The sequence below is a fragment of the Arvicanthis niloticus genome, chromosome 18, assembly GCF_011762505.2.
Source record: "Arvicanthis niloticus isolate mArvNil1 chromosome 18, mArvNil1.pat.X, whole genome shotgun sequence".
In the NCBI taxonomy this organism is placed as follows: Eukaryota; Metazoa; Chordata; class Mammalia; order Rodentia; family Muridae; genus Arvicanthis; species Arvicanthis niloticus.
The window spans coordinates 32688565-32715132 of NC_047675.1; the positions used below are offsets into that span (position 1 = coordinate 32688565).

Genomic DNA, 26568 nt, shown 5'->3' on the forward strand with positions numbered 1-26568 from the left:
CTCTCCACACTCGGTCTGTGGCACGTGGGCTTGCGAGCACACGATCGCGCGCGCACGCGCGCGCGATCACACACACACACACACACATTAAAATGTCATTTAAAATCCTTAAGATTTTAATGTAAACCAAACCAAACAAACCCATCCAAACAAAATAAAGAGATACGAAACAAAACGGAAACCTAGATGAAGGGTAACTTTGTAACTCCAAGTCTCAGTGGGCCAGAGCACGGCTAGGCTAGGATTCGAACAAACGGCTAGGCTAGGATTCGACTAGGAAGCGAGGAAGTCTCCTAAGCTCAGCCCCATGCCATTAACTACAGACATGGGTGGAGGAAGTTGAGGGCCGTGTGGTTCCTTGGCTGCCACCTGCAGGTGCATCTCCAGCCAATCAGCGGCGCCGGGGGCGGTGCCTGCGGGCTCACCTGGCGGCCGCAGCCTCTGCCCCGCTCACTGGCGTGGGAGCCGCGGCGCACTACTGAGTTCTCAGCAACTTCTGCTCGACTCCAGCCCGGCCTAACCCGGCCCTGCCCGACCGCACCCGAGCTCAGTGTTTGCTCGGCGTCCGCCCGGCCAGCCATGGGAGCCCGGTGCCGCAGCTTCTCCGCGCTCCTGCTCCTGTTGCAGGTATGTGGAGGGTCCTGACTCGGGGGCCCCATGACCCGCTTCGCTGTGTTTTTATGCCTGCTGCGGTCCCCCTTCACTCCTTTCAAGAAAGTTAGGGTCCAGAGGGTCAGATCGCCTTGGAGGTTCCGCGCTGCGGGGCTGAGTGCTGTGGAGTGGGTGGGAGTGAGCGTGGAGTGGCCGTCTCTCGCGCAGGTACCCAGGTGGGGGCGCGCCACGCTGCGGGCTCCCGGGACCCCGGGCTGGGTCGCTGTTTGAGAAGGACAGTGGAGGCGTGGGGCAGGATGGGGACCTGCCTGTAGAAGGTGGGGCAGAAGTAGCGCCGACGATCCGAGATAAGGAAAGGGATTTTTGTACCATAAAAGCACCTGCCATGTAAGGGAGGGACGGTAGATTGGGGATGGGCTCTCTGCTTAGAGAGAGGAGTCAGAGGGTGTTGGTGGAGACCGTTCGCGGTCTAAGGAAAGTGGTGTCCGGAAGAATAAAGGAGTCTCCAGTGAGATGCAAATGGAGCTAGGAGAGAAAGGTGGACTTAGTTGCCAGGTGGTGGCCCCAGATGTCCCCTCCCCCAAAGGCTCGTGGAGTTTGGCGGCTGGTTTCGGGATGAGAGGATTGCATTCCAGTGTGCCCCGAGGGGGGTCCTCCCACAAATCCCGGCGCCGCAGGCGAGGGAAGGGTTACTCTTGGTTTCGGTGTGGGCTGCTGGCAACCCCCATCAAGTCACCAGTTTGCTTACCTTTCCTCCACCCCAGGTCTCCTCATGGCTTTGCCAGAAGTCGGAGCCAGAGCCCTGCCGTCCCGGCTTCAGTTCCGAGGTCTACACCTTCCTGGTGCCGGAGAGGCACCTGGAGAGAGGCCACGTCCTGGGCAAAGGTAAGGGAACTCCGCTGGTGTTACTCAGCCGAGTGGGGTTGGGTAGGGAAGGCGCCAAGAATCCTTTAGGATTTACACAGATTTGGGAGTCTACTTATCGATTGTGGTTGATCAAGGTTAGATATGTCTGGCTCTGCTATTTATACAGGGCAGAAATGGGCCAAGGGTATTTAGAGGTCATCAGTATGTCTCCAACTGATTACTGGAGCCGGTCTATCATTTCAGACCGCCAAACCTGCTGGGTAGGACCAGCTGGACATATTTCCATTTCATGATGAGCAATTGCAGGCTCAAAGAGTGACTTCACGGGGTCAGCAGGGCAGGCATTTGAACCGGGATTTGACTCCCACTATTTAGGTATAGTCACAGAGGAACCCGCTCGTAATGACTTGTGTTTTTTGTTCATAAAGATAAAAATACTTGATACAGGTATTGCTTTCCCAAGGAATAGCTTTATTTTTTTGTTGTTGTTGTTTTTTACTTTCTTTAAGAAAAAAATGTAGCTCTGACTCATAAATTCAAGCACTCAATATATATTCAGGTATTATTGTGTGATAATCTAGATTTTCTTTAACTCTTGGGCATGGCTAGGAGCAAGGCAAGAGGTCCAGTTTTTTTTTTTTTTTTTTTTTTTTTTTTTTTTTTTTTTGGTTTTTCGAGACAGGGTTTCTCTGTGTAAGCCTGGCTGTCCTGGAACTCACACTGTATAGACCAGGCTGGCCTCGAACTCACAGGGATCTGCCTGCCTCTGTCTCCCAAGTGCTGGGATTAAAGGCGTGCGCCACCACTGCCCGGCTCCAGGTGCTTCTTTTGCACCAAAATGACCTCTTCCTCTCTCATGAGTTTAGTTGATCCCCAAAGTATGATAAACAAAAAATAATTTTAAAAGGAGAAGTCATGTACAATCCCTTTCAGGGAATACTTTGACTAAGTTTGTTTGTCCAGTCATAAGCCACCTGAAAAATCTACAGCAATCATGATGGTGCCTACAACTTTGTTGTGAGCTTTGGAAGTTGGGCCTAGGTTTGGTGGTGCATTTTACAGAGAAATAGCAGCTCTACTGGTTAGTCTTATTTGCTTTTCTGAGACCTGACTGGTTTTGTGGAGTTTTCTATGGGTTTAGGTCCTGTGGCGCAGAGGTTGGAGGTCAGGGATCCTTCAGCCAGTCTCCACTTGATTCCCGCCCAAGGACTAAATTGAGCCTCTGGTAGGTGGCTAAGAGTATTTCAGGATGCCCTTCAGTGGCACTTTGGCATGGGTTAGTGAGGGATGAGCGGCCTAGAATGTTTCCAAGGATGGCAGAGAGTGTCTGAGAATAAGTAGACGTCACTCAGTGTTGAGCTGGGCAGGCTTGGAAATAGGGGTGCGTATATATTAGGGATCCCAATGCAAGTGCTGGTGGCTGGATGATACCTAGTTGTGCCTTAGGACAGTCTTTGTTAGCAGTGCTGAGGATGAGACCTACGGCCTGTTACATGGTAGCCAGGCACTTTACCATCAGTGCATTGGTTGGGTTGGTTTGTTTTTGAGACATGATCTTCCTGTGTGACATGGGCTGCTCTGAAATTCACACTTTGATTCTCCTGCTTCAGACCCCGGAGCGCAGGGATCGCAGGGTCACCTTGTTGACCTGGCTTTCATTTGCACCTCTAAGCGCTAGTGTCAGTCACTCACACCACTGTGTATCAGTGACAAGATCACTTCAAACTGATAGTACCACCTGTTCACTCTTGGCCCGCGAGGCGAGTTCGTCATTTACCTAAAGTAAAAATGAGAAGTTCTGGAGGGTGGACACTAGTCCAATCCTCAAGGAACTCAGGAGCCAGAAGCATCTACCACTGGCCCTCCTCTTTTTGGTTTCCTTTTCTCTCAAAGAGAGAGTAGACAAAAAAAAAAAAAAGAAGGTGTGTGCTGCTGCTTGGTGTGGTAGTTCACACCTGTGACCAGTACTCCGGAAGTGAACGGTGTGAGCTGCCCCTGTGGTAGTGGGAGGCTGAGGCAAGAGGATTGCTAAAAAGTTGTGGGTTTGAGGTCAGCCTCGTCTATGTAGAGAGTTATAGACCAACTTGGGCTACATAGTGAGATGAGACCTTTTAAAGCTTTAAAAACAAACAAACAAACAAACAAACAAAAAAACCCAAAAAACCGAGAAAGAAAAAGAGGAAAGCACTTGGGAGGCAGAGGCAGGTGGATTTCTGAGTACGAGGCCAGCCTGGTCTACAGAATGAGTTCCAGGACAGCCAGGGCTACACAGAGAAACCCTGTCTCGAAAAACCAAAAAAAAAAAAAAAAAAAAAAAAAGCGCATGCCCAGAGGGAGGTAGAGCGCCCCCACCCCCGCTGAGAGCATGCCCAGAGGGAGGTAGAGCGCCCCGCCCCCGCCGGTGGTTTGGGTGGGAGAAGCAGCTTCCACTTAGCATTCCACAAGATTCCATGCTTCCCATGGCTGGTTCCAGTTCCTTCTATGTCTGAGGGTCCACCATTACTCACCAGGGGGCTAATTGCACCAGTAGAGTGTGGGATTGCGCTAGATCAGAGGTGTCTTTCCAGAAACTACACACTGCACCCCAGAAACTGCTTCGTGTAAAAGAATTGCCTTTATTTAGGAAGGTGGAGACACTCTTTTTGGACCTCCTGAGGAAACAGAGGATTGTGACCTTGGCTCCAGGCTCCACTATGCAGGCTCCTGAGAATCTGATGGTGGCTAAAAGGTCACACATAGGCTTTGATGTGCTTTGTTAACGTCATTCCTATGCCCCGTGAGCTGGCCTGTAGATTGGCTTCTAAAGTGGCAGAGTCTTCAATACCAAAACCTCCAAACCCTCTACTATCTAAGCCTATTAGTTAAGTTGATTTGTTTATTTGTTCTATTTTTGTTTTTGTTTGTTTTTGAGACAGGATCTCACTATGTAGCCTTAGCTGGCTTGGAATTCACTATTGTAGAGCAGGCTGCCCTTGAACTCACAGAGATCCCTCTGCTTCTGCTTCCTGAGTGCTGGGCAGACACCAGTTTTGGCTGTTGTGTTTCTATTTCTTGTTTTTTTTTTTTTTTTTTTTTTTTTGAGACAGAGTCCCAGGTAGCTCAAGCTGGCCTGCAACTCTCTAGTAGAGGATGTTGAATTTGTGATCTTTCTGCTCCCATTTTTCCGGGGCCAGGGTACAAGTGTGTACCACCATGCTTGTTCTTGTTGTTTGTTTAAAGCTGATTTTGTGTTTCGTTTTGCTTTAATATGTATGTATGTATGTATGTATGTATGTATGTGTGTCATACTTTTTCAGGGGCTATGCTAATCTCTGTCCCATTATATAGTTTATGTGCTTCGGAGTGAAGCACTCTGTGGTTTATTGTGAAAGGGTCTAACCTAGGCTAGTATGGAACTCACAGTATAGCACAGATTAGCCTTGAACTCGTGGTGATCCTCCTGTCTCAGCTCCCTGAATGCTGGGCTGGGATTCCCAACAACACTCACCAAGTCCAGTTGTCCAGTTTAAGCTGCTTTTTTAGAGTTGTTGATTATTTCCGCCCCTCCCCCCCTTTTCTTTTTAAAGCACAAGCTTTTCAGGGATCTGGGCTACTATGTAGCTTTTGCCTCTCAGGGCTACTAGGTTAATACATGAAGTTACAACCACGTAGAGTGCTGATAAGTCCTTAATTGATAGCTTCCACAGCTTTACCATGTTTGTAGGACAGACGGGCCTATTTTTTGGGCCTGGGCTTTGGTTATTTGATGGGCTGACCTAGTTCCCAGGCAGCCACCTGTGAGGACTAAATACACCCATTTCTTCTCCATTCTGAAGGATGTGCTGAAAGCTGCCGTGGACAGTGAGAAAAGCAAACATGGAAACCTGCTCTAGGATCACCTTACATCACCAGATACCCACCTCCCACCCCCAGCTTCCGGAACTTTCCCTAATTACTCATGCTGGTGACTAGGGCTCCTGTGGGCCACCCCAGGAAGGAGACTAGTGGCTGCCACTCTGTCCTTGCCTTTGTGTAGGTGGTGAGGTCACAGGCTAAGCCAGGCCATTTAAGGAAAGCTGCCTCAGCTTCAGTGCTGCCCTCTCTGCCAGGTGGATATGGAAATCCCTGTTTACTCTCTGGGGCTTTTGATTGGCTGAAGTGCTCACCTTGGTATCTGTTACACACTCCCTTCCAAGAGCAGCCCTAGATAAGCCAGGTGTGGAGACAATCAGCTCTTGAAATCTCCCAGAAGCTGCCAAACCTCTAAAATCAGCAAGAGACACCCATCATAGTCCAGACTCAGCCATTTGGGGTTTTATTCTGCCTCGCCCTGATCTCTTTTTCGGGGCATAAAGTTTTCCTAGGAGAAGAATGAAATCGGGATAGCAGGTCATTGGGAACGTATAGAAAGGCTCAGGTGGACCTTCAGTAGCTGTTACCAATGCGACTATATAAATAAGTCAGTTTACTACCGTGAGACTCAGTTTACCCATTTGTTGAGTGTGAAAAATCATATATATTTGTTGTGTTCTATGCATTAATGCATATTTGATTTGTAAATATCTGGTGCTAGCTGGAGTATGGGCTTCTGGCTGTCCTTATTGGGTTACTGTTTAAAGCCAGCACTAGGCTAGACTATGGGGCTAAAGCAATGAATAAAACTTATATGGCTGAACACAAATATGGGACGGGGAGGAATGCATGAATGTAAAGAAAGCAGGCGTAAGAAGGGCCAGTGAGTTGGGTGTGGTGCCGCACTCAGGAGACAGAGCCAGGCAGATCTCTGAATTCAAAGACAGTCGGGTACACAGAGAAATCCTGTAGCACCTGCCACCAGGCCTGAAGACCTGAATTTGGTCCACAGGACCCACATGGTAGAAAAGAAAGGATTTCCAAGGGTTTTTCTCTAACCTCCATACGAATACCTGAGCGTACACACTAGAAGTACTCTTTGTTTCTTTTAAAGTATGGTGGTGCATACATTTAATCCTAGCACTCAGAAGGCAGAGTTCAAGGACAGCCTGATCTATACAGGAAGTTCGAGGCTCCGTAGTCCTATATAGTGAGACCCTGTTTCAAAGGAAAATTAAAGGAAAGAAAGTCTTGAACTCCGCCACACCCCGACCAAGGTCCTATAGTGAAACTCTGGCCCCTCCCCCATCACTGCTGTTACCAAACTCAGCTTCCCTCTAGGACCCACATCCTGATAGCCAGGGCAAGACCCTTTGTAAAGATCTAACAGCCTTGTCTGGATAAACAACTCCAGGAAGGAGAAACTGCAGGTTGTACAGAGCCTTAGCAGTTGTGTTCCCCAAAACCACCTCTATAAGCCTCAAGTGCCCCTTCACCTTTCACAGACACCCCTCCCCTATGGGAGCACTGTTTGAAATAAACAGTCCAGTCTGTTGAGGTTGGTCTCAAGTCTTTTTTCTGCTTCCTGTCTCTAAATTGCTTCAGAAATTTACCAAGAATCACTAAATGAAGCCAGGTGTGGTGGTCCACACCTGTATCCCATTGCTTCAAAGGCTGAGGCAGGAGGATCTCAAGTGTGAGGCTAGCCTGGGCTACCTGTGGAACCCTGCCTTTGGGGATGGAGGCTTTTACAAAAGCTGATCATGGTGGAATATAAGACAGTAAGATTGTTCGACGTTCAAGGACAATCTGATTCTGTAGTGGCTTCAGACAAGCTAGGGCTACATACCGAGATCTTGTTTAAGTAAGAGGGGGAAACAGAAGAAAAAAAGTAAGTAATAATTTCTTAGGCACCCAATAGGCCTGCAAATCTTGTTTTGAGCAAATGAATGGATGCATGAATCAATCTTTGCTACCTCAACTCAGTGTTTCTGGCCTCTCAGGTTCCATTCTGTGTCCCCAGAGCAGCCCTGGCCTGGCAGGTAAGTGAGCAGGGCTCAGTAGATCGGCTGGAATCTCTAAATGTACTTGTGAAGGCTCTCTGCCCAGGAGTGTCCCTGGAAGCTGAGCCTGGCCCTAGGCTCATCCTTGGAGATATGGTAAACCAAGCACTTCTCTCTGAGAGCTTCTGAGGCCACAGAAGGGACGCATCAAAAACCTGGATCCGGAAATGAACAATTAGTCCTTTTTTTTTTTTTTTTTTTAAGTGATTTTCTTCAGTCGATTAAAATTGTATTTTTTGAGACTCACTATGTAGCCTGGGCTGGCCCAGAGCTCCCTAGGCCGTTGGTCAGAGATCTACCTGCCTCTTGTCAGGGTGTTGATACATAGGCATTCACCACTCTGTACTGGCCCCTGCTTACGAGCTGGCTTGGAACTCATGTGGCACTGGCTTAGAATGTTGGGTCTTCTTGCTTACACCTCCTAAGTGTTGGAATAACCAGTGTGCACCACCCAACACCCTGGCTTAGAGGGACTCTTGCCAAGACTGTCTTCTCTAAGCCTTAGTTTTCCCATCTGTAAAGTGGATATAACCATATGCATATATATCCTAGGGGCTTGAATCAAATGCTCAGTGAATACTTAGTATAGGACCCCCTGCAGGGCCCTCAATTTAAGACTTTCCCTTTCCATTATATGCTTGGTTCTAAAGTTGGTTGAAAGTTCCCCTAATCTCCTGCCCAGCAAACCAGCCAAACCAGTTTCCTCATTCCCTGGCTTCTGCACTAAGCAAACACTGCTTTGAAATCGGTTGACCAGGAGCTTGCCTTTGTTAGAAAAGGAAGTCCAAGGGCATTTTCTTCCTTACAGTGCTGGGAGTGGGCTGCAGTGGGCTTGCTGTGCCTTAGAAAGGGTTCAAACCGGGTTGGAAGTAGGGTCCAGAGTAGCTGGGGGTTGGGAATTCAGGATGGCCTCCAATTTGTTGTTCCAAAAACCTCAGTTTTTCTAGAACTATTTCATAATACACATGCTTAAGGATACCTATCTGTTGACCCATTGCAAAATCCCTTCTGATCCAGCGCTTGAGACTGGTTCACCCCCCATGGACAAGAATTGAGTCATCTGGGGCCATTCACAAATACAGATTTGCCCTCCTACACATTACTGGACCTCAAACTCAAAAAGATGTGCTTGTTTCTGCCTTCCAAGCGCTAGGATTTTAAAGGCCCCCCGATACCACACTGATGGACACACATTCATCTTCCTGACAGAACAGGAGTTAGGTCACAGGTGTTTGATGAGTAAACACCTGGTGCCAGCCAGGGAGGGTGTGGACATCTGGCTACCTACCCTGAGGCCCAGGATCCAAGAGCACCCTTGGTCAGTGGTGCTAGAGGACCCAGAAATGTAGCCAGTGTATCAGAGATCCAGCCTCTATCCTCAGGGAGGTTCAGAAAAATTTCTGCTTACAGAGAGAGACTTCTGCAGGGCATTTGAGAGGAGGGGCCGGCAGGAATGATCAGTTTAACCTGCTGGGCCTTGGTACGGAAGAGGGTGTGGCCAGGCACAGTAAAGAGTCTCCCCTAGGACTTTAGACCTTTTTATCCACTGGTGAAGGTTTTCTCTTTCCATTCCCCCACCCCACCTCCCAGGTTTTGCAGACGGGTTTTCTCTGGCTGTCCTGGAACATGCTCTGTAGACCAGGCTGGCCTTGAACTCAGTATGAACAAATGTTTATGTATGGCTGGCACTGAGACTTCCTCTTCACCCTGTCTCCTCACCCAGAGTTTCCTCCGCACAGATTTCCTTTGGGTAGCCTTCTCAAGATCTTCCGTGGAAAAAAGGCAGAAATAGTCTTGGGGTGTGGCTCTGTGGTCATGAGTGAGGCCCTGGTTTTGATTCCTAGCATTGAGGAAAAGCAGAAAAAGAAATCTTACCCAGTTTTCTTCTACCCACTCCATGGAGCCCATTTCCCTTCCTGAGGGCCTTGGAACCTACTTCCTTTCCTGAGACAAGGGATTTCCTCCTCCTGCCTGGAAAGACATCTTTGTGCCTCAATCTCATTGATTTTGTGGTGTTAAAATCCAGTCATTTGCCTTTGAGAGGGCCTTTTCACTTTTGCCTCTGCTTGGGGCTGTTTTCACAGCCTTTCCCTTTATTGCTATGCAGAGGAGTCTAACCCCTAGGAGACCTAACTCCGAGGCCCTCTGCCCTTGAGATACATCTCTATTCTTTTGCTTTTTTGTTTTTTAGTTTTTTTGGTTTTTCCGAGACTGGGTTTCTCTGTGTACTTCTGGCTGTCCTGGAACTCACTCTGTAGACCAGGCTGGCCTCGAACTCAGAAATCCGCTTGCCTCTGCTTCCCAAGTGCTGGGATTAAAGGCGTGCGCCACCACTGCCCGGCTATTCTTTTGCTTTTTAAAAACTTAATTTGAGACAGGGTCTCACTGTTTCCCAGGCTGGTTTTGAGTTTGCTCTGCAGCCTCCTGCATCAGCCCACTTGATGGTGGGCCTGAGCTACAGGCCTGTCTCAGCCTCCACAAGCTAGCCGAACAACCCCATTTTTTTTCCCCCCAATTTTCTTGGTCCTCTTGGGGGAGGAAGGGGAGATCGTCGTTCTGGCATGGAGGGGTGGGAAGGAAAACGGTCCACACCTCTAACAAGTTATGTTCCAACCAGGACTTGCTTCGGGCACATAAGCCAGACAGATGTGGGAGATGTGAGGGCGGGAGGGGACAGTGTGTACATGCTACCACTAGGACCTAATGTGGTATACCTGAAGATGAACCTGTTCCCTATGAACAAACTCATAAATGGCGACCAGCACAGGCCCCTGTGGGATAATTGGCCTAGTCCTAGATAATAATTACTTAGCTTTGTAATTAGGAGAGCTTGTAAGAAGCCGAAAGTGTTTTAGATTTATTTTACCTGGACAAGTTCAAGACTAAACTAACACCTGTTTCTGTGGTTTGGCATGCAGATCCATCTGTTTCCAAAGGAGAGCCTTCAGCAGTTTCTTGCTGGTTCTCTTCCCTGCCCCCTCCCTTTTCCCAACGTCACCTTTTCTCCATCCAGTGGTCAGAGTGTTGTTTTTTTTTTGTTTTTTTTTGTTTTTTTTTATCTTTAAATGAGACAGGGTCTCATTATGTAGCTTTGGCTGGCTGGCCTGGAACTCACTGTGTAAAAGTGGCTGGCTTCAAATTCAGAGAGGCATATCCACTTGTCCCTGCCTCTCAAGTACTGAGATTAAAGGCATGTGCTACTATGCCTGGCCAGAGTGGTAATTTCCTTTAAAAATTAAATTAGGAAATATTAATCCTGTTTAAAATTGCCTGGGATTTCCTGTTTTACACCAGATAAAAATTCTGCCAGTGACTTCCAAGGCTCTGGGTTGGGGCCCTCCTCCCACCAGGGACAGGTGGCTTGGGTCTTCATTTTTCCCCACTCCCCACATGTACTTTGTTCAGATGCTTTGTTTCCTGATTGTACTCAGAATACCATGGTAGCTCAGGCTGAGGCTGGTTATGAACTAATACTCCTTCCTGTAGCATCTCAGGTGTGTATAATCACACTCTGTGTATCACTCATTTGTGATGTCAGTATCACTCAGCTGTGTCCTTCAAGCTTTGCTAAAATGTTGCCCATCCCATGAGGACTCCTTTGTTTTATTTTACAGCCCCTCCGTTTTTTGGGTGGTTTTAGTGGGGATGAGACACATCCCCATTCTGGCACTTTCTACCATTGAACCTGTCATGTGGTTTGTGTATTTCCTCAGTTCATAGTCGTCTTTCCATAAAAACACAAATTCTAGGAGGTCAGGGCGTTCTGTGTTGGTTCTTGAGCTGTCTTCCATGCAGAACAGAGGCTAGGCCATCACAAGTTCTTAGACCTCATCTGTTGAATGAGTGAATGGGGGATCAAGAGGTTCAGAAGATATATCTGGCTCTGTACAATTCTTTTTAGAAGCCATGCTGTGTTTTTGTTTGTTTGTTTTTTGTTTGTTTTTTTTCTAAGATAAAATGGGGTCCAGGGACGTGGCTCAGCGTAAAGGTAAATATTGCACCTCTTGGCATCCTGAGTTTGCTTTTTCCACAACTCAGTTATCCTGTGGCTTCTGAATGTGGACCATGCTCCTGTATCTCTCTCTCTCTCTCTCTCTCTCTCTCTCTCTCTCTCTCTCTCTCTCTCTCTCTCTCACACACACACACACACACACACACCCCTAGCAAACAAAGATATAACGAATGGGCTGTTGGAGTTTGAGCCCATGAGGAGGAAGGGATGCTATGTTCTCAGGCCCTGTGTTTCTTCTTGGCACCCCCTGGTTTCTCTGAGCCCTGCACAGCTACAGTGTAACCTTAGCTAATTGTCTTGTTACAAAGAAGTTTGCTGCCCAGAGTCTAAAGGTCAGATGAGTCTCTTGGGTCTCGCACTTCTGGGTGTAAGGAAGCACCAGATGGAAATCTCAAGGAACACCGGACACCAGTTTGCCTTTCCGTTGTCAGGCAGCACGTCCCTGAAGCAGGCTCTCTCAGCTCTGCCCTCTCACCTTCATTCTGCAGCCCATTAATTGTTCAAGACCTTCTAGTTCTTGGCAGGTGCGAGCATCTTGGAAGGAGCTTGGAAGAGAGATGTAGAAAGCGCAAAGACAAAAATACAAAGCTACCCCCATCAGATACCAGCTCTTGGGGCTAAGACCCGTCCAGTTGATCTATCAGTATTCATTGAGAGTACTAGTTCTACATCCTTGTGGAAGATGCACCACTCTGTTTCATGGGTAGAGGTGCCAAATCGAAATACAGGACAGTACTTCTTTCTGAGACAAGGTCATACAGCCTGGACCTGGCTATGTAGACCATGTTGCCCTGGAACTCACAGAGGTTTTCTAGCTTCTGCCTTCCAAGTGCTGAGATTAGTGATACATAACCACCACTTACACACACCCAGGAATAAAAGTAAAACATAAATAAAAAGCAAAAAAATTGTTGTAAAATAGCTCAGTATTAAAGTGCTTGCCTAAGATACATGGGCTCCAGGCTTGCCTCTCCACCTATCCATCCATCCATCTATCCACCCACCCATCCATTTGTCCATTTTCTGAGGTAAGGATTTTTCTGTATAGCCCTGGCTGTCCTGGAACTTATGTTGTAGACCAGGCTGACCTCAAACTTAGAGATATACCTGCCTCTACCTCTGGAGCTCCTGGGTTTAAAGGTGGACGCCACCAACACCCATCTGGGCCATAGGTTTAAACCCAGTATGGGTTTAAAAACATTGAAACCATTGGGCCTTGCATAAAGTTAGATTGGGTCCTGTGGGTGCTGACCTCCCACACTTTCAAGCACTTATTAGTAGCATTCACTGAACAAGCCTGAGGGCTGGGAACAGCGCTGGCGGCTTTCAAACGGTATCAGATTCAAACGAGAATTGAATGCTCTTTCTCAGCCACCCCACCTCTTGGCTTGTTGCCTAAGGAAAATGGCTCTAGTCTTGTTCCCCAAAGTTCTTTCTCATGGCAATCGGGAGAGATTGTCCATTTCTATCACAACCTCTTGGGCGCTGCCCTGGTGACCTGCTGCTGATGTGGAAATGTAGAAGCCAACAAGACTTCAGACTGCAGACCTCCTCCCCCACAGATTCCTCACAATGACCATGTGGGAGTGTTTGAAAAGGGAACAAGCTGACCAACTTGTTTGTGGGAAAGTTGTGGCTCTCCTGTCTTTCACTGAGTCAGGAGTGGGACATACTTGGGTACTTTAACAGGTGGGGCAGGGTCCTGAGTCATAGAGAGGCCTCACCTGGGAAGGTTTCTCTTTCAAAGATTGAATCAACCGTGACATCACCCATCTGGATCTACACCCTTTCAAGCCGTCTCTCTCCTTAGAAAATGAATCTAAAAGAGGAATCACAAGGTGAAAACAAATCTGGACAGAACAAACAAAGGGAAAAAGCCAGAGAGAAAGCTCAAAGGACACAGACACAGAGACACACGTTTGCACACAGGAGTTCCATAAAAATTAAAACCGGAAGCCATAATATATGTAAATGACCTGTAAGATTAGAAACAAATGGCCTGGCACAACATGAGACAACTTCCAGAGATGCTGTTGAGTTTGTTTTGTATTGGCCATTTACTGGTAGGTGTGGGTCCTACCCTTAACAGTCACTTATTTCTCCATTGAAACACACTTAGAATTAAGTTTTCATTTGCAAGTGGTTATCAGTTGGAGAGAGCTTCTGGGTTAGGGATGGGAATGTGTGTCAGCTTCTCTCAGCTCTAGGACCCCATTTGGTGCAGACCCTTTGCAAGCTGCCTCAGTCTCTGAGTTCATGCATGCGATGGTCAAACTGTGTTTTCTTGATGTCCTCCAATCCCCTTTGCTGGGCTCCCTGGGCCTCCCTAGGGGGAGGGATTTGGTAGAGATACTTCATTTAGGATTGATTGTTCCAAGGTCCCTCACTCTGCATGTTACTGGCCCCCTTTCCTGGCTTCCTGCTCAGGAGTTTTGCAGAAATGGCTTGTTTAGTAGCTTCTTGGTGATGTTCACATAACCAGTTTCATGACTACCCAGCTCCCAGGCTGGACATCGTGACTTAACCTGTGGAGAAAGTCCATAAAATAAACAGGGTATATTTCTTTCTAATCGACATCTGAAGGGAAACCCTCTATCTACATCCATCTGTTATCCCAGCCATTGGGGAGACTGAGGCAGGAGGATCTAGCCTGGAAGTTTAGGGTGAGTCTGGGCAACATTAGAAGACTGTCTCACAGTGAAGAAGAGGGAAGGAGCACACCCCCCCCCCCCCTTTGTGCACCTCACAGTCTCTGGGCTCAGATTGGAGTCTTTGGTTTTGAAACTTCCTTGTCGTCGCTACCTCAGCTGGTTTTTCTTCTGGAGTCAGTTGTGATTTCTCTCCTTTTCCTCCTCCTGTTGCTGATTCTTCACTTGAAGAATAGGAGTCCATAAAACCTGGGAAGGAAATTGAGACCCTGTCCTCCCCCCAGACAGGGTTTCTCTGTGTAGCCCTGACTGTCCTGGAACTCACTCTGTAAACCAGGCTGGCCTCGAACTCAGGAATCCACCTGCCTCTGCCTCCTGAGTGCTGGGATTAAAGGCATGCACCACCACTGCCCGGCTGAGACCCTGCCTTAAAAGAAAAAAAAATTCTAGGGACCAGATCACCAAGTTAATCAACAGATGTCAAGATGACTCCTGAGTGTTTGTTTGCTCTTTCTTCAGTTAGTGAAATTACAGCAGGAACATAGAGTGACAGTCAGCCAGGAGGGAGGAGAGGGCCTGGGCGGCCTGGACGGCAGCCCTCCTTGCCATTGAACCTCAGCAAATTGCTTAACCTCAGTCCCTCTGTCCCTTTACTCATGAAAGGGGATAGGGAGCCAGTGAGGTAACATTCATTCACCTCTGCTTTCAGTGCCTGGTGCTTGAGCGTGTGGAGGAGGGCTTTGGGTTTTTTTGAGACAGGGTCTCTATAGCCCAGGGAGGCCTTAGAATGACTGCGTAGCCCAGATTGGCCTCCTCCGGATTGGATCCCCATGTCCCCAGAAGCACTGGCATTACAAGTATAGGGTGCTTTGTCCTGTGGTTTTGGCAGCCATATTCTAATGGTTGTCACGACCAGGAATCTGATTTAGAAACTTCCTTGTATGTCTGTATCGGTTTTCTCTCAGTTCTGCAGGTTAGTTATGATTTCTCCATTTCTCCTCTTCGATTGTCCTTTTAACTGAAGAATGGGAGTGCTCTAAACACCCAAGTGCAGGTGCACGAGGAGGCTACTGGCATCTGATACCCCCAGATCCACCAGCTGGACTTTCAGGAGGTTGTGAGCCTTCTCGGGTAGTTCTGGGAATCGAACTGGGGCCCTCTGCAAAAACAGTATGTGCTCTTAACCACTGTCCCGTCTCTCCAGCCCCTTCTAGTTCTTTAGTGTACATAATTAGCAAGTTTGGGGGAATGCAGAGGAGCTAGCCAGGGGTCAGAACTCATTTCACCAAACAATAGCTACAGTGTTCATGGTGTGTGTTGATTGTATACTGAACTAGCTGTTGATGTGTGATTTTGATTTTTAATCTTTGCACCAACTTTAAAGTAGTTACTATATAGACAATTCCATCTCCAAATGATAAAGTGGAAGTTTGTAAAAGCTGCTTGCCAACCCAGGGTTCCCGGCAAGATCTGCTTAGTAAAAGTACTCAACCATGGCTACATTTGCCCTCCCTGCACTCAGCAGTGCCTGTCTGAAACTGTTCACTTTCAGGCTCCCATGAAGGAGCCTGGGGTCCTCCCATGCAGTCCCTTCCTATCTCTGGTCCTCTGGATACTTAGAGCCTCAAGCTCCTGCCCCCTGATGAAACCTGAAACAAGGGGACATTACTGGCCCCCTTGCACCCCCCCCTTGAAATCTGGCCACCCGGAGGTAGAAGTGAGCAGTGCTTCCGCTCTCTCCGGCTCCTCCTTTTAATCACTATTTTTTTTTTTCTTTTCCTAATTACCACCCTGAGTTTGTCGTAATCACCTCAGTGGGAGGTGAAGGGCAAGGCAGTTAACTCTGAGTAACCTCGGACAGTTGGAGGATGACAGTAGAAATGGACGGGAAGATGTCGATGGTTAGGACAGAGAGAGAGCATGTTCACCTCACCATCACAGAAGCTTTACATGAGCAACTATTTTGTTTTTTTCAGATGTTTTCTGAATCTTAAACAAACTCTGTAAGTCTGAGGGAGGGGAGCCTCTCCACTAAAATCTAAATAATGATCAGAGATAAGGAAACTTCCAGTCTCAAGCTCCTTCCTTCCCTGACTCAGTGGCCTCTGTAACCAACTCCATGTGACTCTAGTGGATACCTTCCTGGTTTGTTTGTTTTTTTCCATTTCATCTTTTAAATGGAGTTTTCTATAAATAAGAATAGAAAACTGGCCGGGTAGTGGTGGCACACGCCTTTAATCCCAGCACTTGGGAGGCAGAGGCAGGCAGATTTCTGAGTTCGAGGCCAACCTGGTCTACAGAGTGAGTTCCAGGACAGCCAGGGCTACACAGAAAAACCCTGTCTCCAAAAAAACCAAAAAAAAAAAAAAAAAAAAAAAAAGAAGAAGAAGAATAGAAAACTGCTTTCCAACAGGCCTGGGACAGTTCTGTCAGTGTGTGGGAACATCTACCCTTTCTCCATAGGGGAGGAAGGTGGTTTTGCAGACTGACACACACACCTCCTCCTCTGTACCCCCTGAAGGCCTCCTGGGAGTTTTGTGTTGGTCACAAGCCTCTCATGTCCCAAGGGGGTCTGGAGAGGGAACTGAAGTGGTGGAAAGTGCTGGGGTGCCAAGTTCTCAGACAATGGGCACATTGAGAATGCAGGTGGGGCCAGGCCTGTGTGGGCTGGAGCAGCTGTTGAAGCCTCAGGGGGAGCGGCAGGCTCTGCTCATGAGCAGAGAGAAGGAAGAGGCAGTTTCTGTGCTGGCTGAGAGGGGAGGGCCACAATAAGCCAAGGCGGGTGTGTGTGGGGGTGACACCCCCACAAGACTCTAGAGCAAAGGGATGTTTGAACAATGACTCACAAAAGGGGCAGGGTCTGAGAGCAAACTTCCTGTTGGAAGCTTGTTCTTGGTACCTGACAGGCCTTACCAGGCCATGAGACTGTAATAGGGATGGGGCCTGTTAGGATGCCATCGAGGTTGGAGAACCTGGAGATTTGGAGTAGCAAGCAGCTCCTCTTCCCTCTCTTGCCTCAGGCTAGCTGGAAACCTGGGGGAGGAAGGGTGTTTTGTTCCCTATCCCTCAGAGAGGCCTGCATGGTCAAACCAGGCCTGGTTCAACCTCTGGGGCTGCTCTGTGACTGCTTCAAGTGATGACCCAACACTCACTCCTCCCTTCCAGCCCTCCCCCTCTACCCGCTTCTAGATTCTTCTAGGAGCCATCTCAGCGAATGGCACCATCCACTCTTAGCAGCGGTCCTTTTTTGTTTATCATTCTGTGTCTGAAGATGGAGAGCTCTGACGGGGAGAGCTCAGAGGCTGGGAACAGCCAGGGCGGAGCCTCTGAGCAGAGGAGCAGAAAGGTAGTGTGTACAGTCAGGTAGGTGGTGGGCAGCAGGAGACAGGAGGAGCACAGAGGTGGGTGGCACCGCACAGAGGCCCCGGCACCATTTTATGACAAGGACTCTGATCCCTTTTAGCCTGATCCTCCCCCTCCATAACAAGCAGTAGAGTCTAGTAGCTAATGGCTTGGACACCAGCCTCTGACTGCTCAGGTTCCCAGCTGGTCAGAGCCTGTGCCCTCCCTAGGGTTCTGATCCAGGTGGCACAGGGTGGGGGCCCTGATTCACATTCTTGATAGTGCCGCTAGGTTCCCTGCCACCAGCTGGCACATTCTGTCTTCCTTTCCAGCAGTACTTGGCTGGGCTTCCTGCCCAGCTGCTAGACTTGTTAGGTCAGCTCGGTGGATGCTTCCTCCAGGAAGCCTTCTCTGATCTCCATTCCCTTGGCTTCTTCACAAGAGTTCACTGGCTTCTCTTTGTTTCCCCAGAGTAGCACCTGGCATCTCAAGTATTTGATAAGCAGTTAGCAGAGGTGTGAACTGGGCCTCAGGGACCCCAGAGACAGGAGGAAGTCATTACAGAAAAGTCAGATTCTTTGTTTTTCTAATCCACATGTGTGTCCTGCTGCCGCTGCCCTCTCTCCAGCCACTGTTTTATTTATTTGTAGTATTGTAATATAGCTTTTACCATTCCTTTCCACAAATGGCGATAGCTTTAGAGGTTTTATTCTTTTTTTTTTTTTTTTGTAAGGAGATGTGAAAAATCTTTATTGGATATTTTATTTACATTTCAGATGCCATCCCCAAAGGTTTTATTCTTAGTTGGGTATATTAGTACAGTACAGGTACCCCAGCACTCAGGAGGTTGAGGCAGGAGGCTCAGAGGTTGGAAGCCAGCCTGCGCTACATAGGGAGAGGGGAAAGGGGATTTATTCACTACCAAGGCTATTTGCTTCCTAAAGATCATCACAAAACGCAGTGTAGCTGTTTTTTGCATTGAGTGGTGGCTGCTGCTGGTTTGTGTGTTTAGGACCAGTCCTGGGGTGTGAGCTTCATTTGTGTACCCATCCTATGCCAGCCCACAGGGGTTCTGTCTGCAGAGAGGCTGTGAAAATGTGAGCAACCTGCTCCTGGCATCAGGTGGGGAGGAGGAGGGACAGATTATGCAGAATATACCAATAGGTCCCATGCGGAGGGGACACAGAATTGAAGAACAGGGGATGGGGCCTCTTTATTGCTGCAGGCCTTTCTACCTCTCCTTTATCCCTCTTTACAGACAGGAGACCGAGGTTTAGAGAGGCAGGCTGGGGCAGTGGGTGGAAGGTGGAGGTGAACCCACAAGGGAGACAAAGGAGCCAGATGAGGGGGAAGGGAGTCAGCCTCTAACCTTCTCGTCTGTAGCTCCATGTTTGGAAATGCTGAGTAGTTAATTAGCAATTGTTAAAGGGCTTTCAGTGGAATTCTGGGGAAACCCTTCTTTACTTTTAATGAGCTGCTTGTCTCTTCAGTTCTGGGAATGAGTCTAGGGCCACCTGTGTCCTAGGCAACCACTCTACTGCTAAACTACTAAGCTCTGCTCCCCTACACTCCAGGTTGGCTTTCAATTCCTGTCTATCTGCCTCTGCTAGGATTTCAGGTGCGCACCACCCCTTGTGGCTCTTCAGTGTGCTTCAACACAGGCTGGTCACCAAGGCAGATTATGCCCTGCTGTACCCAAGCCCCCATTCCTAGGGATGCTGATTTATATATTTGGGTAGAGGTCTGTCTAGGACACGGCATTTTAACTTCATTGTTATTTTTAATAATGCTAAGAATTGATACAGGGCCTCTTGTATGCTAGGTCAGTATCCTACATCCTAGGACTCTTCCTTTTTTCTTTCTTTGTTTCTTTTTCTTTCAACAGGGTCTTTACTAGCCTTGGGCAGTCTGTAACTCACTGTGTACACTAGGACAGCCTCAAACTCCTAACATCTGCCTGCCTCTACCTCTTGAACTGGGGCTGTGGACTGTCTTTTTGGTCCTACTATGAGGAGCATCTTGACCAGAACACAAGTTCCCAAGCCTAGGCTGGAGAGTGGCTCACCCAGAAAGCTTAAAAGTGCAGAGTCTAGCTCGATGTGCTGGCACAAGCCTTTGTTCCCAGGAGGAGGCAGAAGCAGGTAGATAGATCTCTGTGAGTTCCAGGCCACCCCGGTCTATACAGCTAGTCCCAGGACAGCCAGGGCTACATAGAGACCTTGTTCCCCCAGAAGGCACAGATCCTGATGGGCCTGTCCATCTTAGAGAATGGAAGCCAGAGACTTGTGAGGAGTTAAGGTTTGATGCTTTACTTAGAAACTCTCCCTGATAGGTCTTGACTTGGGGAGTGAGGAGAAGCCACTTCAAGTTGTAGACAAGGTGTGTGTGCAGTTTTGCAAAGTGTCTGTCTGTCTGCATTGGATCGAATCAGATGGTCTTCAGTGCTTGCCTGTGCGTGTGTACATGTGTACTCATACATGTGTGTTCGAGCATGTGTATTCTCAGACGTGTATGTGTGCATGTGCGTCCTTGAGCCTGAGATTGGGTCTTTAACTATATTCTCCCTTATTCACTGAGGTCTCTAATGAGCCCAGAGCTCTCAGCTTGCCCTAGGGGTTCCCTGTCTCCCCTTTCTGAGGTGCTTTTATCCCTGTTCAACACTGGTTCTTGGGATCCAAACGCCAGTCCTCATGATTACCCAGTGAGCACATTTTATTTTGCTTCAAGTATGCTATGTAGCCAAGGATAACACTGAACTCTGGATTCCCCTGTATCTGTTTATGGGCACACATTTCCCCAAAGGGATATAAATTCCCCTTAAGAAGTGATAAGACTCATCCATGAAACAGAATCGGGTCTAAAGTGGGAATGAGTCTCAGGGTCCTTCGAGGTAGAGACGTAGGAAAACAGTGACTGTGCACTGCACCCTCCTCCTCCCCCTGTCCTCCACTTCTTTTTTTTTTTTCTGTTTGAGCTCTGAGTGACTGGAGGTCATATGTAGATTGGCTGGCCTTTGCTTCCGGAGTGCTGAGAGTCATGTGTTCTGAAAAACAGATAGAAGCAGGAAAGAGCTGTAAGATGTGTAACACAGTTCCAGAGTACTCAGAGAAGAGGCTTGATGGCTCTGTCCATCCAGCCTTCAGTCTGCCTTTTCTTCTCGCTGGGAGAGTGGCTTGGTTAATCCACAGTAGTGGGTGACTTTACAGATTAACTCGCTTGGCCTTGGACTGAGGCTTCTATCTACACAGCTCCCTAGTTTATGAGTTGCCCAGCCCAGTGTTAGCAGTTTGTGGCTAACTAAGCCCTGCTGTTGTCTGGGAGAAGCCAGTGCGAAACTCAAACTGAGCAGAGAACAGATCCAACGTGGAGATAAGGCAGCCAGAGTTTCAGTTTTGGGCAGGGCCAAGAATTTTAAGACTTTGTTTACTACAGATGGGGAGGGGATTGCTTTTTTATGGGCGATTTAGTTTATGATTCTTTGATACGGGTTTGATAGCAGGTCTAGTGAACACTTAATGCATTTCAGATATTTGATTTTAAATGAATTTCTGGTACTCTTTTGTTTTTCATTGTTTTATCCTGGCTGGCCTAGAACTCACTCTGTAGACTAGACTGGCCTCAAACTCAAGATTTGCCTGCTTCTATTTCCTGAGTATTGGGATTAAAGGCATGCACCACCACTGCCCAGTTGTGCTCCTTGTATTTTTAGAAAGGGCAATAAGTCATGAGCCTGAGGGTTTTTTCACATTTATTTGTTTTGCTTGTAACAAGTTAACCAGTGACAGGTTTGTTTTAGTTCTTTCTGTCTCTGTCTTTGTGTCTGTGTCTCTTTCCTTGAGACAGGGGTTTCATGTAGCTTGGGTTGACCTCAAACTCACCATTTAGCCAGCAGGGCCTTTATCTCCTGGTCTTCTGACTATAAGTCCTGAGTGTTGGGTGTGTGTGTGTGTGTGTGTGTGTGTGTGTGTGTGTGTGACAGGTCTAACCTTCCCTTTGAGTAAACTTTGGCCTATATCTCTGGTCATTAGTACCCGCCTGGTGATCAGTATTTTTTTTTTTTTTAAGGTTTTTTTGAGACAGGGTTTCTCTGTGTAGCCCTGGCTGTTCTGGAACTCACTCTGTAGACCAGGCTGGCCTCGAACTCAGAAATCTACCTGCCTCCGCCTCCCAAGTGCTGGAATTAAAGGCGTGCACCACCAGTGCCCTGTTTACTGTGGAAGTCTTAAGGCCATTTGATTCTCTTGTGATGGAACCTGATGAGCCAGACCAGAGAATGGCCTCCATTAGGCTCATACACTGGAATGAATGCTTACTCACCAGGGAGTGGCACTATTTGAAAGGATTAGAAGGATTGGGGGTGTGGCCTTGTTGGAGGAAGTGTGTCACTGGGGGTTGGGCTTTGAGGTTTCAAAAGCCCCTGTTAAGCTCTGTGTGTGTGTGTGTGTGTGTGTGCGCGCGCGTTGGGATTTGCCCAGCAGTGGGAATTTTCTGAGTCCCGATGCCGATGTCCTCTTTTTAAGACTAAACTGAGAGCTTTGCTCCTTTGCTGCTTCACTGCTGTCCTGCTTCCCTGCTCCAGTGAAGAATTTGTTTACATTGGTATTTCAGGCACAAGGGGAAAACAAAGGGGAAATAGAGATAAGAGGAGGGCTGAGTGGCAAAGTGAGTGCCATAGAGCTTAGCACTCTGCAGAGAGCAGATCACAAATTTGCCTCTGTTCCTGCCAGCCAAAATAAAGAGGGAAATTTGATTAGCCCCACCACTGGGTTTCAGTGTATTGGGCATTAGTGGGGTGTCTGGCTCCTCCAGGGAGCTCTTGCTTCATTGCAGTTCCAGCCACTTTTATGTGCCAGACTTCCCATTTGTAATTGTCTTTATTAGATAACTAACGAATACTTGTGTGGACCACATTGCACAATAGAGGGCAAAGATTTCGGTCATGTGTGTCCATGGGAAGTGTTTTTGCATCTGTCCTCCTCACTCTCCCCCCAGTAAGATCTGTCTTGGATAATGCAGTATAAATTCATAGTGTAACAATATGTAATGGTGCAGAGTTTACTAATGCTATTCGTTACCCAGCACTCGGGGTCATGGTGTTTGCTGTTCCCTCTGCTGGGCACCTTTGCCTTGGCATATAGCTTATAACTCCAGACTCTGCTAAAATAAAGCTTCCCCCATAGTGGACTCTACCACATAATAAAATGTACGCTTCCTTTTTCATCGCTTTCATTACAATCCAGCTTAATATTGTATCCTCTTTAGTTGCTTCTTCTACATTTCCCCCTCCCACCCCCAAATGTAGGCTCCTTGAAGGTGCAACCTAGTTTATTTTGTTGATTGCTGATAGAAGATTTTTCAAGGGATCCTCCCAGCACCTTACTTTCTACATATGCTAATCAAGTGCTCTACCATTGAGGCTCCTGGGACTGACTGTCTGTCCTCTGTCCGTCCTTCCTCCCCTCCCCTCCCCTCCCCTCCCCTCCCCCCCCCTCTCCTCCAGATACAATTGTTTTTTATGTGTGTGTGTAGCCTTGTCTGTTTTGGAACTAGCTCTGTAGACCAGGCTGGCCTCAAAGTCACAGACATCCACGTGCCTCTGCCTCCCAAAGTGCTGGGAGTAAAGGTGTGCACCACCATTTCAGGCATCAGCCAGAGATTTAAAAAAAAAGAAAAAAAAAAATCACAGACCATATGAAGCTCTCAAGAAGAAGGAAGACCAAAGTGTGGATGCTTCAGTCCTTCTTAGAAGGGGGAATAACAACAACAACAATCCAAATATAAAAAGAATACTGTTCATCTCCAGTGTTAGAAAATTGGGGAGGGATATAGGGCAGAGGCAGAGTATGTACCAGCATGTGCGTGGTCCTGGATTGAAGAGAGTAATCTGCAAGAGAAAAAAAGCAAAAGAGATTCTCTAATGGAGGAAGGACTCCATGAAAACAGTAGGAAGAAGGTTCCAGAACAACCAAGGCAGGGAGTCTGGAGACAGAATGAGCACAGTGTGCTAAGAAGGAAAAAACCCATGGTTCAGATCCTTGAGGGTCTATAGGTTGCATGTAGTTTTGGAAATGAGGTCAGGGCTTACATTTAGGGTCCAGTCCCTCAACTGAAGACTAGGTAACTGCCTCTGTGTCCATCAGCTTCTACCAAGATGGAGTGGTGAGAACCAGTCTGTTCAAACCGATTCTTCCTTCTGGCCAAGCATACAGTGGGTGTGGTGCACTGGTGTGTGTGGTGAGTGTGTGTGGTGTGTGTGTGTGTGTGTGTGTGTGTGTGTGTGCGTGCGTGCGTGTGTGTGCATGTGTGCGCGCGCGTGCGCGCTTGCGCGCACATGTGTGAGTGAGTGTGTCGTTCCTCCAGCCCAGGAGCTTCTGGGTCCTTTGGAAACAATTGCAGGAGACCAGAATGACACTGCTCATTCCATTCTTCACTGGGTATGGCTTAGCACAGCATCTTGTGTCAGAAAGGATCTGAAGTGCATGTTTGATGGGGATTAGTGCTGCTCACAATATCTTGCCTTTTGGCCCCAGGCTGAATCTGACATTCCTCACTGGTGAGTTCCTGCTCATTTCAGTTCTAGCTCTGGAGTAGTGGTCAGTATTAAACCAAACACTTACTCCGTGTGCCACAGTGCCAAGGGCTTTACCTGGATTAATGTGTTCAACCTACCTCCTCAGGAACAACCTCCTTAGGAGATAGGAGTCATCACTATTCTGATATGTTAATTTACTAGTTTTTTGTTTATTGCTGTTTGTTTCCAGGACAGAGATCTGCCTTCCTCTGCCTCTCAAGTGCTGGGATCAAAAGTGAGCACCACAATGCCCAGCTGGGTTTTTTTGTTTTCTGTTTTTTTTTTTTTGTTTGTTTTGTTTTGTTTTTAATTTATGAGTATACTGTCACAGTAGTCAGACTCACTAGAAAAGGGCATCAAATCCCATTATAGATGCTTGTGAACCACCATGTGGTTGCTGGGAATTGAACTCAAGACCTCTGCAGCTATAGCTTGTGGCCCAGAGATGAGGACGTAGACAGACTCCAGGCTCCTATCACGAAGTTGGCCTGGTATTTACAATGCCCAGTGTGGGATGTTGTTGCTTTGTTTGAACCTGGCCTGACAGTCCTTGCTTACAGAGTTAGATTCTCAGCACTTGTCCTCAGTGCCATGTATGGCTCCGTTAAAGCCTTGAATCTTGCTTGCTTGCTTGCTTGCTTCCTTCCTTCCTTCCTTCCTTCCTTCCTTTCTTTCTTTTTTTTTTTTTTATTTCTTTTTCTTTTTTTTTTTTTTTTTTTTTTGTTTGTTTGTTTTTTGAGACAGGGTTTCTCTGTGTAGCCCTGACTGTCCTGGAACTCACTCTGTAGACCAGGCTGGCCTCGAACTCAGAAATCCGCCTGCCTCTGCCTCCAGAGTGCTGGGACTAAAGGAGTGCGCCACCACTGCCTGGCTGAAGCTTTATTTCTTATTTAGGATTTTGATAGTTGCTACTCCATCCTTTAACGTCTTGTAAGAGAACGGTAAGCGTCTAACCAGCCCACTAGGATGAATAAGCCTTTCAAGGCAGGTTCACTGAGGGCCCCTTACCCACGTTCTGACACTTAGACTCGGGCCTTTCTTTATTCAGTCAAGACAAGTGCCTGACCACTTGCTACATTCCCACCCTACTCCCTTTTGTCTCTCTCAACTTCCTAGGCTGGCCTTGTGCTCACTAGACTGGACTGAGATTTGCAACCTTCTGATCTATGCCAGCCTCTTGAGTAGCTGGGGGTGTAGGCTTGCAATAGCCACTCTTAACTTTCACTCTGTGTCTTTTGGGACAGTGCTGGGTATTGAACTCAGTACTTCCTGCATGGTGTGCAATAAATATGCCCTACCATTGAACATCATTCATGCACTAAGCTGTTTGCAAACAGTGGGAGAACTAAGTAGCTGATGTTGGCCTGGTGTTCATAATGGGCCAAGCCTTGGGCTAAGTTCCAGCTGGGTGCAATCTTACCTGAGCCTTACCCCATACATAGCTTCTAGGTATGCACTATATAGTTCATTTCATTGAAACCTGATGTAGCTTCCTCAAAAGTCACTATGGAAATTGACTGGCACAAGCCACTGGACTTTGGGAGAATGGGGTTTGAAGCTCAGTGGTTGTTAAGTTCATCGTGTAGGAGGGAGGTGTGGTGGTGTGTACCTATAGTCTTAGTTCCTGTGGGGTTGAGGCAGGAAATCCCTTGAGCCTAGATTTCAATGAAGACTGGGCAACATGGCAGGACCCTGTGTCTGTCTGTCTGTCTGTCTGTCTGTCTGTCTGTCTGTCTCTCTCTCTCTGTGTGTGTGTGTGTGTGTGTGTGTGTGTGTGTGTGTGTGTGTGTGTGTTTATATGTAGCCTTGGCTGCCCTGGAACTCTTTCATGGCCTTGAACTCATAGAGACCCCTTTGCTTCTGCTTCTACCTTCCATGTGCTGGACTAAAGGCATGTGCCCCGATGCCAGGCCTCAGGTCCCTGTCTCTTAAAAAAAATAAAATAGAATAAAGCAGAAAGAAACATCACAGTTGAACATGATGCCTTACAAGAATTTTGTATGTGTTCTGTAGTGGTTACTGTGCAGCTGTGTCTGGGACAAGGGTTATCAGAGATCCGGTGGAAAGTTTTAGCACTAGATGTCAGCGGGTGTGGTGTATCTGTGACTCCTGAGCCAAGGCTGTGACTTTGTGCATTCCCGCTCTGCAGTTGGGTGTAATTTTCTGCATTCACCTGGTGTTTCTTGCAGCAGAAATCACACCCATGAGAGAAGTAGCGTCTGGGCTATGCTTAAGTTGTTCACTAACCTATCACTTGTGCTGGAAGGACTGTGCACTTTCCATGCAGATGCTATAGGAGAACTAGCATTTCTGTCTTGCAGTGACTGTGAACTGAGGTTCTGAGGTTTAAGGGGTGGCCCTGGGTAGGATTACACAGTGGGGAGATGGCAGAGCTCACATTAAACTCGGGTTTTCCTTTTTTTTTTTTTTTTTTTTTTTTCCGAGACAGGGTTTCTCTGTGTAGCTCTGGCTGTCCTGGAACTCACTCTGTAGACCAGGCTAGCCTCGAACTCAGAAATCCACCTGCCTCTGCCTCCCGAGTGCTGGGATTAAAGGCGTGCGCCACCACCGCCAGGCGAGACAGAGATTCTTTGTGTAGCCTTGGCTGTCTTTAAAGACCCA

At 47.7% G+C, this 26568-nt stretch overlaps 1 protein-coding gene and 1 long non-coding RNA gene across 2 annotated transcripts in view; one reads left to right on the forward strand and one right to left on the reverse strand.

The window, feature by feature from the left end:
• Positions 1 to 239: 239 nt before the first annotated feature.
• Cdh1 (cadherin 1) overlaps positions 240 to 26568 on the forward strand; it is a 66625-nt gene continuing 40296 nt past the window's right edge. The window contains exons 1-2 of the mRNA XM_034522336.2: positions 240 to 627; positions 1377 to 1497. Of these exons, the coding sequence (XP_034378227.1) occupies positions 580 to 627; positions 1377 to 1497 (169 nt within the window). The 5' untranslated portion in view covers positions 240 to 579. The remainder of the gene's footprint in view (positions 628 to 1376; positions 1498 to 26568) is intronic.
• On the reverse strand, positions 476 to 1500 carry LOC143434973 (uncharacterized). Its single transcript, XR_013104888.1, has 2 exons — positions 1361 to 1500; positions 476 to 1137 (listed from the first exon to the last, which is right to left on the reverse strand). It is a non-coding gene; the product is annotated as an uncharacterized LOC143434973 (long non-coding RNA).